Source organism: Selaginella moellendorffii, unplaced genomic scaffold, assembly GCF_000143415.4.
Source record: "Selaginella moellendorffii unplaced genomic scaffold, v1.0 SELMOscaffold_19, whole genome shotgun sequence".
Classification (NCBI taxonomy): Eukaryota; Viridiplantae; Streptophyta; class Lycopodiopsida; order Selaginellales; family Selaginellaceae; genus Selaginella; species Selaginella moellendorffii.
The window spans coordinates 248,618-264,522 of NW_003314280.1; the positions used below are offsets into that span (position 1 = coordinate 248,618).

At 47.9% G+C, this 15,905-nt stretch overlaps 4 protein-coding genes and 1 pseudogene across 4 annotated transcripts in view; 1 reads left to right on the top strand and 4 right to left on the bottom strand.

Annotated features, from left to right (window-relative positions):
• Window positions 1-1,133, bottom strand: part of LOC9650415 (pentatricopeptide repeat-containing protein At4g13650) — a 2,639-nt gene extending 1,506 nt beyond the window's left edge. Inside the window, exon 1 of the mRNA XM_024677425.1 lies at window positions 21-1,133. Coding sequence (XP_024533193.1) covers window positions 21-1,133 — 1,113 coding nt within the window. The remainder of the gene's footprint in view (window positions 1-20) is intronic.
• A 1,462-nt stretch (window positions 1,134-2,595) lies between these two features.
• Window positions 2,596-5,910, top strand: LOC9651035 (pentatricopeptide repeat-containing protein At2g03880, mitochondrial). The gene has a single exon (XM_024677428.1). The coding sequence runs from the start codon at window positions 2,628-2,630 to the stop codon at window positions 5,172-5,174; it is 2,547 nt and encodes an 848-aa protein (XP_024533196.1). The 5' UTR covers window positions 2,596-2,627; the 3' UTR covers window positions 5,175-5,910.
• A 1,544-nt stretch (window positions 5,911-7,454) lies between these two features.
• LOC112347063 (auxin-induced protein PCNT115-like) lies at window positions 7,455-8,830 on the bottom strand. Its single transcript, XM_024677287.1, has 5 exons — window positions 8,545-8,830; window positions 8,276-8,485; window positions 8,041-8,213; window positions 7,875-7,974; window positions 7,455-7,822 (listed from the first exon to the last, which is right to left on the bottom strand). The coding sequence occupies exons 1-5, from the start codon at window positions 8,755-8,757 to the stop codon at window positions 7,493-7,495; spliced, it is 1,026 nt and encodes a 341-aa protein (XP_024533055.1). The 5' UTR covers window positions 8,758-8,830; the 3' UTR covers window positions 7,455-7,492.
• A 1,269-nt stretch (window positions 8,831-10,099) lies between these two features.
• Window positions 10,100-11,692, bottom strand: LOC9650416 (auxin-induced protein PCNT115). Its single transcript, XM_002972379.2, has 5 exons — window positions 11,421-11,692; window positions 11,176-11,376; window positions 10,928-11,100; window positions 10,773-10,872; window positions 10,100-10,709 (listed from the first exon to the last, which is right to left on the bottom strand). Exons 1-5 carry the CDS (start codon window positions 11,625-11,627, stop codon window positions 10,383-10,385), a joined length of 1,008 nt encoding a protein of 335 aa, XP_002972425.1. The 5' UTR covers window positions 11,628-11,692; the 3' UTR covers window positions 10,100-10,382.
• Window positions 11,661-13,387, bottom strand: LOC112347099 (annotated as a pseudogene).
• Between the last annotated feature and the right edge of the window lie 2,518 nt (window positions 13,388-15,905).

The window sequence follows — 15,905 nt, forward strand, 5'->3', positions numbered from 1 at the left end:
CACCTCCCATACATGCTGACCAGGGCGTTCCGGACTTGAGCTTCGTTCTCCCGGCTGCCGCTCGTCGCGAAGCTCTCCTCAACGTTGGAGTGGATCAGCCTCGCGGTGTACAAGTCGACTGGTCCCGTGCAAGCGTTCATGATTGAGAGAAAGGCAACGTCGTTTGGAAGCTGGCCCTCGAGCTGCATTTTCCGGTAGAGCCGAAGAGCTTCCGAGTTGAGCCCCGCGAGCGTGTACCCGGAGATGATGGCGTTCCAGGAGATCACGTCTTTTGAGGCGCACGAATCCTCGAACACGCTCCTGGCGGTGGTAAGTTGGCCTCCGTTTCCATACATGCTCACCAAAGCGTTGCAAACGACAGTCTCGCAGGACACTCCCAGGCTGACGATCCTCTCGTGCATCTCCTTGACGATGCTGCTGGCGATGGTGGCCGGATCGCTGCAAGCGTTGAGGATGGTGACGAGAGTGAAGGCGTCAGGTTTCATCCCCTCGAGCTCCATCCGCCGGTAGACGCCGAGAGCTTCCGTGAAGCCCGAGCAAGACGCATAGGCGGCGATGAGAGTGTTCCAGGAGATCACGTCGGGCTGCCAGAGGCTCGCGAAGGCCACGCAAGCGTCGTCGAGGCACCCACACTTTGCGTAGAGATCCACAAGCGAGTTCCCCACCCGTGGGATGGCGTCGAATCCTTTCTCTAGCACGTAAGTGTGCATCTCTCTCCCTTGATCAAGAGCTCTAAACTTCGCGCAGCAGTTGAGGAGGGTGACGAAGGTGATGCTGTCCGCGAAAACTCCCTGGAGCAGCATCTCTCGAAACACTAGGAGTGCTGGTTGCAAATGCCCTTTCTGTGCAAATGCTGCTATCAGCCTTGTCCAAGTGATCACGTCTCTCTCGTGGAGCCGCGAGAAGAGATTCCATGCATCCCAGACGCTGCCACAGCTGAGGTACCTGTGGACGATGGCGCTGCTCAGGAAGAGATCGCCGCCAAGCCCGTGCTCGACAATCCTGGTGTGAACTTCCAGCACGGATTTCTTGGAGGTGCATTCCTTGATCGCTGTGGCGAGCGACTTTGCGTCCAGGGAGAGAGAAGAAGTTGCCAGGCAGCGCGTACCAATCTCAGTCGTCGTCGCGATCATCGCCGGGCAGCGACGACGCATTCTTCGCTCCTTTGCCTGCCATGCTCCCTCCCTCTCTTTAGGGCGCGGTGCTCCAGAGATTTGGGAAGTATCGTCTTGGGTCGCCTTGGATTCCCCTGGAGAGAACGATGAGTAGTTGCATTGATCCCTCCAACGCGCGGGGAGGTCTTCCCGGAGATCACCCTCTAGATCTACACCCGGCTGATGCCTTTTTCGGGCACCAGGATCCACGAGTAAATCTCTGGAAGGAGCAGTACCAAGTCATTCCTTTCAAAGAACATACATAGATTCCATTGATAAGTAACTACTTATATAAGAGGCCCTTTAATCTAGGGTTTGGATGGCGGAGGGTTCTCCAAGAACGCACAGCGTGAGCAATGAGATTGAGTGCTACCATGCACTTGCTGTTATAGGCTGCCCCGAGGTCATGCTTGTGGTGGAGGGGATACTCATCTTAGAGGCAGAGTACAACCAGGTGTTTGGGGAGACGCACAAAAGTGTGCCGCATCCAGAGGATGTAGATGTGATACTCAATAGCTTCGAATCAGGGGAAGCTAAGGATTCTTTTAGTCGCTTTGCTCAGGCACTGTATAAGGGAAGTCGTGATGATCGTCTTAAGCCTGCAATCGCTAGAACAGGGGCTCGTCTCTTTTGGGCTGTAGCGCGCACAGTAGCTGCAAAGTATCCGGACAACGTCTGGCTGCAGAATATGCTTGCATCGGACGAGGCCCGTTTGGAGATGATCAAGGCTTGGAGCCATGTTTTCAGCTGGAGGATGCACATCAATGTGTCTCATTCATTCATTGTCATCGGGACGGACTTGGAGATGGCGAATCCTCTCGAAGTTTTGCGTTATGTGGCCCAGAAGTGCGAAGAGAGCAAGGTAGCACACCGCAGGGAGCTCGGTCGTCTCCTTCAGGCTAGCCTGCCTTTTGTGGAGGCTTCAGTTGCGAGACACAAGGAAGAAGTGTGCCGCAGAGAAAAAGAAGAGGAGTCTCAAGCCGAGATGATGAAGTGCTTGTTGCTACCTCCGATCGTTCATCTGTAGCTTTAAAGCGAGCTGCATCCGTCTGTAGAGCTTGGCAGCGCACGAATACTCAAACTTGCAAGCAACAGACTCTCAACATAGATTATTAAAGTAACGTTTAGAACACACTTTTTATATGTCAAATTAAGAGTCAATACAATATACAGTGCACTTGGCTGTGCAAAAATAGTAATTCTTCGTCTGACATTCCCATACCCTTAAAAGTTTTTAAACATTCTGGAAACACTGCTTTATATAATTTAGTATTATTTACCAATTTTAATTATAATAAAACTGAGAAAAAAATTTTTGATAGTGCTACTTTTTCTATACCTTTAGTTGTTTTCTTAATCAAATTTATTTTATCAAAAATTTCCTTCATGACTGATGACCTTTGTGTCCAGAAAAGAAGTTGTGAGGCCAGCACGTACCATTTTCAGTCAGGCAGCGACAACCCGTTCTCTGCCATGCTCCTTAAGTCTGGCGCGGTCCTTCAAAGATTTGTGAGGTGGCCTTGGATTCCTTTGGAGAGAGCAATGAGCACTTGCATTGATCCCTCGAACAATGCGTGGCGAACTGGGGAGTTCCGGGGCAGCCTGATCGAGAGAATCCAGCAGCAACAGCAGCTGGAAGATGTTCTGGATCATCTGGAGAGGGCGGAGCTCTTTCCGGAGATCACCCTCTACGCCCAGCTGCTCAAAACGGCCATCGCCCTGAGCTCTCTTTCTACCGGCATCAGGATCCACGAGCAAATCTCTCGGAGCGGATTTCAAAGGAACGGATTGTTGGGGAACTTGCTGCTCCAGATGTATGTCAAGAACAATCGGATTGACACAGCTGGTAAGCTTTCCGTTGACAAGTCAGAGTGGGGAGTTCTATTGTGGACTAACGCTATTGCGGCATATGCCCGGAGAGGGTATATGCAAGAGGCGCTGCGGCTGTTCCAGGAGATGCTGCTCGAGGCCTCTGCTAGGCCGGACGGGGTGGTGTTCGTCACGGTTCTTGGAGCCTGCCGGAGCCTCGACTATGGTAAGACGATTCACGCTTGCATTTGCGAGCACAATCTCGAGCTTTCGAACGTAGTCGTGAACACTGCTCTCATGAACATGTATGCCAGGTGCGATAGCGTGGAGGACGCGAGGAGGGTCTTCAACCAGGCCAAGCACGATCGAAACGTGATCATGTACACGACCATGATCGCGGCTTACGCCGAGATCGAGCAGTGCAAACCCGAAGCCGTTCGTTTCTTCCGGGAGATGCAGCAAGAAGGCGTGTTGCCCGATAAGATCTGTTTCGTGGCGACGCTCAACGCTTGTGGTGGTGCCTTGGCAGACTTGCGACTCGGGAAGTTGATCCACTCGTGCGTGCTCGAGGCCGGATTGGAATCCAACACAGTGGTGGCCACAGCTCTCGTCAACATGTATGGAAAAGCCGGTTGTTTGGACGAGGCCACCAGAGTTTTCAGGGGACTAGAGAGGAAAGACTTGGTTTCCTGGACTGCTCTCATGTCTGCTTACTCAAGGGAAGATCTTTACAGGGAAGCACTGCAGCTGTTTCGAGAGATGACTCTACATGGCGTGAAGCTCAACGAGGTTGGCTACATCTCGGTTCTCGACGCATTTGGCTGTCCAGACGCTCTAGCAGCCGGGCGAAGCGTGCACGAATGCATACTGGAAACCGGCTATGCTTTTAGCATCAACGTCGCAAACGCAGCAATCAGGATGTTCGGCCGCTGCTCGAGCGTCCAAGACTCTTGGAACGTTTTCGAGAAGATGGCCGTCAAGGACGTGATCTCCTGGACCAACATCAGCACGACGCTCGTCCAGCATGACCGCTGCAGCAGCGTCATCCAGCTCTACAGGTTGATGCAGCTCGACGGGACAAAGCCGGACAGGAGCTACTTTGCATTCTTGCTTCAAGCCTGTGCGACTTTATCCGCGGCTGCCGAGGGCCGGCTCGCTCACCGGCGGATCCAAGAGTGCGGCTACGACTCCAGCGACGGTGTTCTCGGCCTTGGGATCATCAACATGTATGGAAAGTGTGGAAACTTACGAGCAGCACACGAAGTGTTCGATGGAATGAGCGAAAGGGACACTGTGGCGTGGACGACGATCATCTCAGGCTATGCTCACCACGGCCACTCGGAGGAGTCTCTTCTGATGTTTTGGAGGATGCAACAGGACGGTTCCAAGCCGGACGGCGTCAGCCTCTTGTGCGTGCTCTCGGTGTGCAGCCATGCCGGCTTGGTAGAACAGGGATGGGACTTCTTCCTCGACATCACCAAAGAGTTTGGAGTGGAGCCAGGAGAGAAGCACTATGGCTGCATGATCGATCTTCTCGGGCGCTCGGGTGACTTGGAAGCGGCCGAGGTTATGATCCGGAGGATGCCGTTCCAGGCGACTGCTATGAATTGGGCGATCTTCCTGGCGGCATGCAAGGTCCACAGCGACACCGAGCGAGGCAAACGAGCAGCCGAGAAGGTGTTGGAGCTAGAACCGGTCCCCGCAGCGTACGTGAGCCTGTCAAACATTTACGCTGCTGCTGGAGAGTGGGATCAAGTCGATCGCGTGAGAAGTGCGATGAAGGCAATGGGATTGCAAAAGGATCCAGGACGGAGCTCCATCGAAGTGAACAGCCGAGTTCACGAGTTCTGGGCCGGCGATAAGTCGCATCCTCGAGCAGCTGAGATCTACGGATTGCTGGAAAGCTTGACGAGGCAAATGGAGGGGTCGGGCTACGTGCCAGACACGAAATTGGTGCTGCTCAACGTGAGCGAGGAGCAGAAAGAGAGGCTGCTTTGCTTCCACAGCGAGAAACTCGCCATAGCTTTTGGTCTTCTCAGCACACCCGCAGGAAGCTCGTTGCGGATCATCAAGAACCTCCGGGTGTGCGGGGACTGCCACACCGCCGCAAAGTTCGTCTCCAGGATTGCTGGACGAGAGATCTTCATGCGGGATTCTCAGCGCTTTCACCACTTCCAGGATGGCCACTGTTCTTGTGGTGATTACTGGTAACAACATAAGCATCAGAGAAACTGTGATCGATCTGCAATATGTCGGGATAGCTACACATTGTCCATAGCCAGAGCAAACTGACGAATGCCCTGGGGCTTTGTCTCGTCCTCCAGTGTAAGTTCGTTTCCATCATCCTTGATCCTCCTCCAGTGCTACCACGCATCATCAAACAGCTCCGCCGTTGTCACAACACGGTGTCACAATGTATAGCTCTACTTGTTTACCGCTCGTCACGCCAAATCTCTCCATGACTTCCAGCACTGCACTCGGTACGAGGCCATGAACAATTGCAGCACCAACACCGTGCTTTCGTCACACAGGTGCGAGAGCTTGAAAGCCTGGACAGATCCCTCGCTCCTGACATTCTCCAGCCAAAAGATCACGTCCTAGCAGTCATCCGGGGCGTCGCCCGCTTCCGCGATGGTCCTAGGAGCCCCAAACTCGAAGAGCGCCATGAAGGTTTTCGCCTGGCGATAGCCCACCTGATCGAAAAGCGCGCGAGCTCGGTACATCCGCACCCCGGTTGCGTGCTTCTGGAAGGCCGATCTGTTAGCAGCGGAGAGACGCGCACACGAGGAGGAAGAACTGTATATATATAACTGTATATGATTGTGTACATATACATAAAGCTACTGCCACGTGGGCATAACTACTGCCACGTCATCTCTACCTCTAACACTCCCACTCACGATCAGGCGGCTGATTCCAGTCTGAATCTAAGCCTGAATCGTGCCTAGCTAGTCTGAGATGATGAGCATGGAAAGCTGATGAGAAAAGCATATGAAAACTCATCAATCAACTACCCAAAACTTGGTTCTTGGTCTTGGACTTGCTTGCACACTCTTTGCTTCTTGCTATGGCTTCAATCTTGCCTCTAGCATGAGGTCTTGGCCGTGAACTGCCAGGCTGCCAAGCAATGCACTCTTAAGAGCTCCAAATGGTCCCAGGACGACTTGAGCTGGAGGAAACGCCGCAACTCGACGTTGTGCTAGTCCCTAAGTCCCTCGTAGATGGCGTGCTTAACGTAAGGCGATGCAAACATGAGATCAGAGTCCTCATACCCTACGACCACCTTCATATAGAGGAGATCGAGTGCTGGAAACACGCCTTCTCGCTCTTGTGTGATCACGGAAACGAGTTCTTGCATAGACGATACGCCTCCAATAACTTTGGTTAGCTCTGAACGATCGACGTCCTCCAAAACTCTCCATGGTATGCCACCCTACTGCCGATACTTCGTTTTCACTTTGGGAAGACTTCCTACGACTCCTCAAAATCTTTGTAATTCGCCCTTACCGGCGTGGAAGCGAATGCCTGTTTTGAGGTCAACCAAAAGGTCAGGAAGCGATCCATCGGCAAGGAACCACCTGGTCAAGTTACACATCGTCGTAGCTTGAGACACGATAGCCGTTGAGAGTAGTAGACGTTGCCACCTTTGGTCCTGAAGAACCTTCGCTGTTAGATCCACGAGGACGTATAGAAGAAACGCAGTCTTTCCAATCCCGGATTCCCCCTCAGCAGGATCGAGTTCTTGTCGTTGGGTTTGCCGAGACCATGGTCTTGTAGCACTGCCTCTCCAAAATCTTCATCTGCTTTCCCCAGATCGTCTTGCTAAAGAGATCGAGAAAGCGGAGTGTCGGCAAAACTGAAGAGCTCTATACAGGAAAGCAGCATTCCGAAATTTAGCAAAGACAAAAAATCACACAACACTGATCAACAGCATTCTTCTTTTCGAGAGTAACAGATTTCCACACAAACTTCTGTTGAGCGAGTTGCTCCAACCTTGATTCTCTTTCGACTTTTTGAGGAAAGAGTTTTAACGGAGGACGCATAATTACTGGCAGCCAGAAACATGTTCTCCCCAACACAGACCACTCCATTGTCTAGACGATCAGAGTGTTCAAAATCAGTCAGGCGTCAGAGTGAACCTGACGCTGATTGAAATAAAGGAGCCACACTAACAGAAACGCAAACATTTTTTGATTAACTTGTATTCCAATCAAGTCCCCCATGAGTTGTTCCAAGTCCCTCTTCCAGTCTCTTGGATAGTGTTAGTCGCATACAGATAGTTCCAAGCGTCGTTATGCACAGGGCTTCCACTCTCGTCACCACTCGCATATACGAATCGCAGTGTTCTCGGCCTCCCGAATGCCAACACATCGACGACTTCGCAACCGATCGACACGACGTTCAACACAGGCCCCGCCGCCAAAACTCTTTGATTTAAACGTATAAGTTTTATTTTAATATAACAGGTTTTCAGTACTGTTCTCAGAAATGGAGAAAGAAAGGTAGCTGAGCTTTCATGTCAACCTAATCTACTGCGGCAAAGGTGGTGACGAGAAACGCCATGTAGCTGTCTTAAAAGTGTCGCTAACTCTTTCTCCTTGGAAAGAACCGGGAAACGCCACGCTCTCAATCCCCTCTAGATCTTCCTTGGAGAGAGACACTCCAAGAGAAGCTCGATTCTCTTCGAAGTTTTGGAGCTTGGTGGTGCCTGGAATGGGAACAACGTCGTCACCTTGGTGCTGGACCCAAGCCAGAGCAAGCTGCCCCGGAGTGCACGCCTTCTTCGCAGCTATCTTGCAAAGCTTCTCGTATATGACTTTGTTGCGCTCCAAGTTCTCTCCTTGAAACTTTGGAATGGTCTGTTATATATCATGTGATAATCATATCGAGATTATGAATGGAGATACATACCTTTCGGAAATCTCCGTCCCCAATTTCCTCCGCCACCGTTTTCCCTGAGAAAAATCCTCGTCCTAGAGGACTGTATGGAACGATTCCAATTCCTAGCTCCCTGATAATTATCCAGGCCTAAACGTGTTATACGTGATCCATGATGCACTAAGAAACTTGATCTTACCTGCAAGTTGGAACTACTTCCTCCTCAATGTCACGAGTCCATAGCGACCATTCAAGCTGGACTGCAGTGATTGGATGGATGGCGTGAGCGCGGCGGATATCTTCAGCAGATGCTTCGGAAAGTCCCAAGTATTTCACCTTTCCTTCCTCAACGAGCTCTTTCATCGCTCCAACCTGCATGAATTTTTTTTTAAATTCATAAACACAATGCTATCGATTAAAAAAAATGGAAGTACCGTGATCTCGATGGGAACACTCTGATCAACGCGGTGCTGGTAGTAGAGATCAATGTAGTCGACCTGGAGCCTCTTCAAGCTGGCCTCGCAAGCGGCACGGACGTAAGCGGGATCCCCTCGGATGGCCATACCACTCAACTTGCTGTTGTCGGGAAAAGTTATTCCAAACTTTGTAGCGAGCTGCACCTTGTCCCGAATGCCTTGAATTGCCTGAAAAAATGGCCAATGCATTGGAAAGGAAAGAGCATATAAGCTGTGGAGATACTTGCCTTTCCAACAAGAACTTCGTTGGTATGTGGCCCATAGATATCCGATGTATCCAGGAATGTGACACCAGAATCAACAGCCTTGCGGATGAGATCGATCATTTCGGCCTCGGGCTTTAGAGGGCCATAAGCTTTATGGGACATTCCCATGCATCCAAGCCCCTGCTTTGAGACTTCCAAGCCCTGAGACCCCAGCTTTACCTTTGGAACTGCCATAGCCAATATCAAAGAGAAATAGAGGCCAAATGTCTTTTGGGTGATGCAACTGGAGAAGACGAGCTACTTGCCATCCGCAATTGGAGGTGAATATAAAGACCTCCATTCCACGGGCTGTTTCGTATCCGCTTCCTTTGTCCCTTCCAGGAAGTAGAGAAATTAATTTAGTACAAAGACAAATTATTATTAGTGAAGATCCAGATGTGCATTTTGGATCCACTGTCTAACTGTCTAACGTGCGAGAGTTGGCGAGGAAAAAACGCCATGTAGTTGTTGATTCTTTCTTTCAATCTCCAGACCTTCCTTGGAGAGAGTATTCGAAGTTCTGGAGCCTGGGATGGGAACGATGTCGTCGCCTTGGTGCTAGACCCAAGCTGCCCGGAAGTGCAATTCATTCTCGCAGCTATCTTGCAGAACTTCTCGTATATGGCTTTGTTCCGCTCCATCTCTCCTTGAAACCTCGGCATGCTTGAGAAAAGAGGAGTAAAACTGAAATCACTTCTTCCACCACGGCGAAGTATCCTCGTCCGCAAGTTGCAAAGATTTCTTCCTCAATGTCACGGCTCCAAAGAGACCACTCGATCTGAACACCAGTGATTGGATGAATCGCGTAAACTACACGGATATCTCCAGCCGACACTTCCGAGAGTCCCAAGTATTTCACTTTTCCTTCCTCCACGAGCTCCTTCATTGCCCCAACCTTCAAAATTTGTGCATACTATAATCACGGCCATATACCAATGAGATTTTCATTTGCACGGCTTCTTTCTTTTGCCTCTTTTCGTTTTGCTCTTGCCTCAGGCGATCAAAGGCATTCGGGCACAAAGCCCAACTCGCTACAAAACCTGGAGTGACTCTTCCCGAAGGCGGGTGGCATGGCCATCCGAGGCGATCCCGCTTACGTCCGTGCTGCTTGCCTGAAAAGACTCCAGGTCGACTGCATTGATCTCTACTATCAACATCGAGTTGATCTCAATGTTTAGGTCGGTTTGCGAATTGAAGATCCCCTGTTTTGAAGGGCCTGAGAGCCGAGCTTTACTCTAACCTCCATCGCCATGGAAAATATCCGACCGGTCCGACCGGTCGGAACGGCCGAACGCGGTCGGAATTCCCCGTTCGGGTGTCGGCCGACCTCGGCCGACCGCGGCGAAAAATAGAGGGTGAGCTGATTGAATCAGAGTGGTTCTTTCTCTCGCGCTTGAAGAAATTATAAATTTTGCAGCTTCGGAACAGTCTTAAAAAGATCATGCTCATGATAATGAAGCTTCACGATCCATAACCAAGTTACCATCAACAGATGACGAATCCATTCAATTTGGACTGCAGTTGCGAGAGCTCCATGGATAACCCACCTGTGTGGATCACTGTATTGAACTTCACCGTGATTTCGAAAGAAACCCAATGAAGTCTACCTGAAGCATTTGCCTCCAAGTATGCGGGTACATTCTAGTTCTTCAGGGAAGCTTCTTCCCGCGTTTTCCAGACCACCATGAGTCCGCTGGATCTAACTTCGTGAGCTTGAGCACGAGGAGACCTTCGTACAGTTCTTCACAGAGATCGGCCAAAACTCGCGAGTGAATTCCCCTGGCTCGAGAAAGGATCTTATAAACTGCTCTATACGGCACTTAGGAAGAAAGAGGTGGTGTTGTCGCGAATCGCCAAGTCCTGGCCATGGACATATCACCATAGCGATCTCCCTTCACTCCGGCAACCGCATTTTCAATCTCGTTCATCTCCACCTTTGAAAGGGTCAGGTCCAGCGAGCTAATGTTTTCCTTGAAGTTATTGAGCTTGGTGGTGCCTGGAATGGGGACAACGTCAACGCCTTGGTGTTGAACCCAAGCCAGAGCAAGCTGCCCTGTGGTGCAGTTCTTCGTGGCCGCTATCTTGCACAGCTTCTTGTAGATGACTTTGTTGTGTTCCAAGTTCTCACCTTGGAACCTGGGGACTAGCTGCTCGAGAAAACATGTTAGTTAGAATCAGCTTGAACTGTAAAGAGTATATCCAAAGCTTGCCTTGCGAAAATCTCCATCGCCAATCTCTTCTACGATGGCTTTTCCAGAGAAGAATCCTCGTCCAAGAGGACTATAAGAAACTACTCCGATTCCAAGTTCCCTGCAACTCAAGACTTGATCAAAACTTTGAATGGCAACGATCTAGCTCACCCAACCTGCAAGTTGGAATAACGTCCTCCTCGACATCTCTACTCCAAAGGGACCATTCGAGCTGAACAGCAGTGATAGGATGGACTGCATGGGCTCGGCGAATATCTGCAGAAGAAGCCTCAGATAAGCCCAGATACTTCACTTTTCCTTCCTCCACCAATTTCTTCATCTCTCCGACCTTTCAAAACCAATAAAACCATCTATATCCGTATAGAACAGCGAGAAAAAATAAAATAAAATTCTAGAACAGTACCGTGATTTCGATGGGAACTTTCGGATCCACACGGTGCTGATAGTAGAGATCGATACAATCCACATCCAGCCTCTTCAAGCTGCCCTCGCAAGCAGCACGGACGTAAGCTGGATCACCACGGATCCCTTGATTCCCCTTCTCGTCCACGAAGAATGCAAACTTGGTGGCCACTTGGACCTTGTCCCTGATACCCTTGATCGCCTAGAAGCCGAAAAAAATCCACGAAATGCTTAGCCAAATCCTACCTTGCCGACGAGGATTTCGTTGGTGTGAGGCCCGTACTTGTCCGCAGTGTCGAGGTATGTGATCCCCGACTCGATCGCCGTGCGAATGAGCTTGATCATCTCCTCCTGCGGCTTGGGAGGGCCGTAGAATGCCGACATTCCCATGCATCCGAGGCCTTGCTTGGAGACCTCGAGACCTTGGGAGCCGAGGTTGATGCGCTGCACCATTGCCAAGCAAGAAACCCTTTTTCTTCGCCAAATCTAGATTGCATAAAGACCATTCCCTTCGTTCGTATCCGCATCCTTCGTGCCTTCCTGGAAGTGGAGAAATTAATTTGCTCTACTTAGTGCATTGTAGTTGCTTCTTCTTAGCGAGTGCAAAGCATTTTTTTTTTTCCAGAGACTGTGTAGCTTGTGAGAGGTGGCGAGGAAAAACGCCGTGTAGCCAGTTACATAGTTTTCGCTGATTCTTTCTCCCTTGAAAGAGCCCATTCTTTCAATCTCCTCTAGATCTTCCTTGGAGAGAGAGAGCTCAAGAGAAGCTAGATTCTCTTCGAAGTTCTGGAGCTTGGTGGTGCTTGGAATGGGAACAACGTCATCACCTTGGTGCTGGACCCAAGCCAGAGCAAGCTGCCCGGCGCAGCTAGCTTGCAGAGCTTCTCGTATATGGCTTTGTTGCGCTCCAGGTTCTCTCCTTGAAACCTCGGAAGGGTTACATGCTTGGGAGTAAAACGGTCTGTGGGTGACATGCTTGGGAATAAAACTGGAACAAGTACCTTGCGGAAGCCACCACGGCCTTTCCCGAGAAGAATCCTCGTCCAAGAGGACTGTACATAACAATTCCAATTCCTAGCTCTAGGAAGAAATCATTCCAACTTGCAAGTAAGCAAAGCTCGAATCATCGACGTGTTTACCAGCTTTGCTGCTGATCTGATCCCGCTCCAGAGAGACCACTCGATCTGAACAGCAGTGATTGGATGAATCGCATGAGCTCGACGGATATCTCCAGCCGACGCTTCCGTGAGTCCCAAGTATTTCACTTTCCCTTCCTCCACGAGCCCCTCCATCGCCCCAACTTGTGCATGAGATGATCATAAGTTTTCGGATACTATAATCACAAGTACTAGTGAGAACTTACCGTGACCTCGATTGGAACATTGAGATCATCTCAGTGTTGATGGAATCGACCTGGAGCCTTTTAAGGCTGGCTACGCAGGCAGCACGGACGTAAGCGGGATCGCCTCGGATGGCCATGCCACTGAAATCGCCGCCTTCGGGAAGAGTTACTCCAAATTTTGTAGCGAGTTGGATTTTTATCCGAAGGCCTTTGATCGCCTGAGGCAAAAGCAAAACGAAGAGGGATTAGAATCACACAAAAGAAAGAAAAAGTTGTGCGAGCACTTGCCTTTCCAATGAGAAACTCATTGGTATATGGCCCATACAAATCAGATGTATCAACTCCAGATTTGACAGCGTTGCGAATGACACTCGGGCTTTGGAGGGCCATAGATTTGAAGAGAGCCCCATGCATCCAAGCCCCTGCTTTGAAACTTCCAGGGCTTGAGAGCCGTGCTTTACTCTTGGAACCTCCATAGCGATGTAAAGAAAACGAGCAAATATCACGAACAAAAGCCGAGCTTTACCAAACGAACAGAACGCTAGATAGAACGAAACGAAGAAAGTTGCGCAGACAAAGGTGATGGATTGCGGGAAAATATATATGGCTTCGTCAGGTTGCTTCATATTCGCTTCCTTCGCGCCTTCCTCGAGCTTCGCTAAGCCGGCCGTTGTTTGAGCTAGGAATATTCTAAAAATATGCGAAAAGTATACACACACCTTTTTGCCTTTTCTCGTACCTGACAAAGCCATGGCTGGTAGTAGGATTTTTTCCTTTCCTGCCTCGCAGCAGCCAAAGGCCATGGTAGCCGCGCAAGGCTAGCCGTGGCAAAGCTGGCCTTACCAGTGCGTGGAGCGCTCACAGGCGTCATGGCCGACCAGCGGGGCAGGAAAGAAGAACCTATACAAGGGCTGTGTGCTGAAGAGAGAAGCCGGATGGTGTGAATCCCCCCAGGCTGCCACAGCACAGCCGGAATGGCTGTGGCATGCCAAAGTACACGCAAAATTCTATGTCCGCACCATTCGGCCAGCGAATGGTGACAGAAAAGATTGGCTCCACACCATTTGGCCGGCCTAATGGTTCAGGGAAAAGAATCAAATCCAACAGAAACTTTTTTTGCCTCGTCTTGGTGCCGAATGGTGGGGAAGGAAAGGTTTGAAAAACCATTCATTTGCTGGAGGCGAGCATACTCGTTTGGATTTGGTTTGGAAAACAAAAGTTGTATAGTGATATATTTTTGGTTTGCTCAAGGGGAGTGGAATATGGTATTTTTTTCCATCTAATAATTGATATTAAATAAGATTAATTTTGTGTTTAAAAAATATTAATATGTTTATAATTATAAACTTTGGATTAACAAATAGAAATAACACTACTATTAAGCAAACATACATAAAATGCACAGCAAATTATTTTCATATTAATAAATTCATTATAAGTCTATATCCAAACATCAACTTACAAAGATATAATATCATGCATTCTTGAAGGTGTTTATACAAGTAAATAAAGAAGTTAATGTCACTTAACAAGAATTACATAATTCTAAGTTCCTAGCAACTAAAATCTATATACTTTTTAACTGGTATAACCACATTTGGAAACTAATAGAAAACTACATCCAACACCATAGTCACAATAAGCAAGAATATGAAACCATATAAATATAATGAAAACTATATTTATAATAAAATATTGTTGACTAGTGCAAAAATATTACCTAAAAACTGATGAAACTTGATGTTAATTCACATGACAATAGCTCATCTCATGTGAAAACCTTGAAACTTAAGAGGGAGAATTTGTGAGGAAACAAACTTAAGGTAAATTTTTTTTTTTCTTGAAAATTATGCTTTGGATCTCAGCTCATGGAGTAACAATGAGCATTGTCATAACACAAGGGATGTGGCATGAGGTAGATACTAAACAATTTCTAAAAGTTAATTTATAGTGGACAGAACTATACATTTCCTATGCTTATGAGATGGATTTCTATGTTTCTTTAATGCTTTGTTGTAACGATTCTGGAGAGATGTTTGGTATGCTCAAAAGTACTATGATTACAAGCAATAGATTTTTTGATTGTCAAAGGTGTTTGGGAGATGATAGATATTTTATTTTTTACTTTTTAAATTTCATACTCAAATTGAATTTGTTGGTGAATTTTTTCTATTTCCACAAATGTCATATATATAAATCTGTTCGAGTGGCTACTAATTAAAGTGTTTTTTCTTCCTTATTTATTATCTTTGCAATGACAATGCAAGCATAAAGGATGATATCTCTTTTCCCTCTTCAAGTTTAAACCCATTCTCGAGGTGAGTAATTCGATTTTGGATTGGGTAGGTTGCTTGATTTATATTTTGTTCTCAGGTTTAGGTTTTCTAAAAGTGAGAAGAGAATGTTGATTGTACCAAAAGAGTGAAGTTAATAAGCTAGAATTCATGCAAAAAAACTAGAAAAAACAGTCACTCTGGCATAAAGGAAAAAAGGTTGGCTATACCTTCACCTCTACTTTTGTCCAAATTTTGCCTCATCGATGTAGAAGAAATATTTCCCAAATGAGAGTTTAGTACTTCACATGAACTTTGTATGTCGTCATTTGCCTAGCCCTGTGAGATGTTTGCGTACTCCTTTCCAGAAGTTTTATAATGTCGCTTTCAATTCTACTCATAATAAAAATGATAGAACGAGAACAAATGCTAGGAAAAAGAACCAGCGAGTAAAGGGATATCTTTTCTGTCTTGCCCGCTCTTCATCCATCCACTTCTTCATCTTGTCCTTCAATGCCCTTCTGATTGTAGCAAAACAAGTAGATATCCATACAAGATATCTTGCAAACTAGTGATACAAACTCCTGAAACACAAACATTCAATCCTCAGCCAACTCCAACTCTACGTTCCTAACATTGGTCCCAGTCCTTGCGAATCTCCTCTGTCGTTGGAACTGGCCTTTGTAGATTGCTTGATGGAGAGGATAAACTTCCCCTTCTCCTCCACGTACCCTCCTGGCGGAAAACATTCACCATGGTGTGTACACTTTTTGCACAGTTCATTACAGACCAATTTGACAAACTGGATCGGAAAGCATATCTGCCACAAAAACTCTATATTCAGGAGAGGGATGGTAGAGGTGATCGGCATCAAGAAAAAAACTTTGAAAAATCTTCTTAACAAACGCATAAAGACTTTTGTTGTAGAAGTTTGAATTTATGTATAGAAGTTTGTAACTATTTTAATAGTATATAAGAACTTCGCCAAATATCTTTCCCACAGGCTGCTTCGTATCCACTTCCTTTGTCCCTTCCAGGAAGTGGAGAAATTAATCTACTCAACGCAAAGATCCTGTATAGCGTTTTATTTTTCCAGAGGTGTAGGATAATACGCCA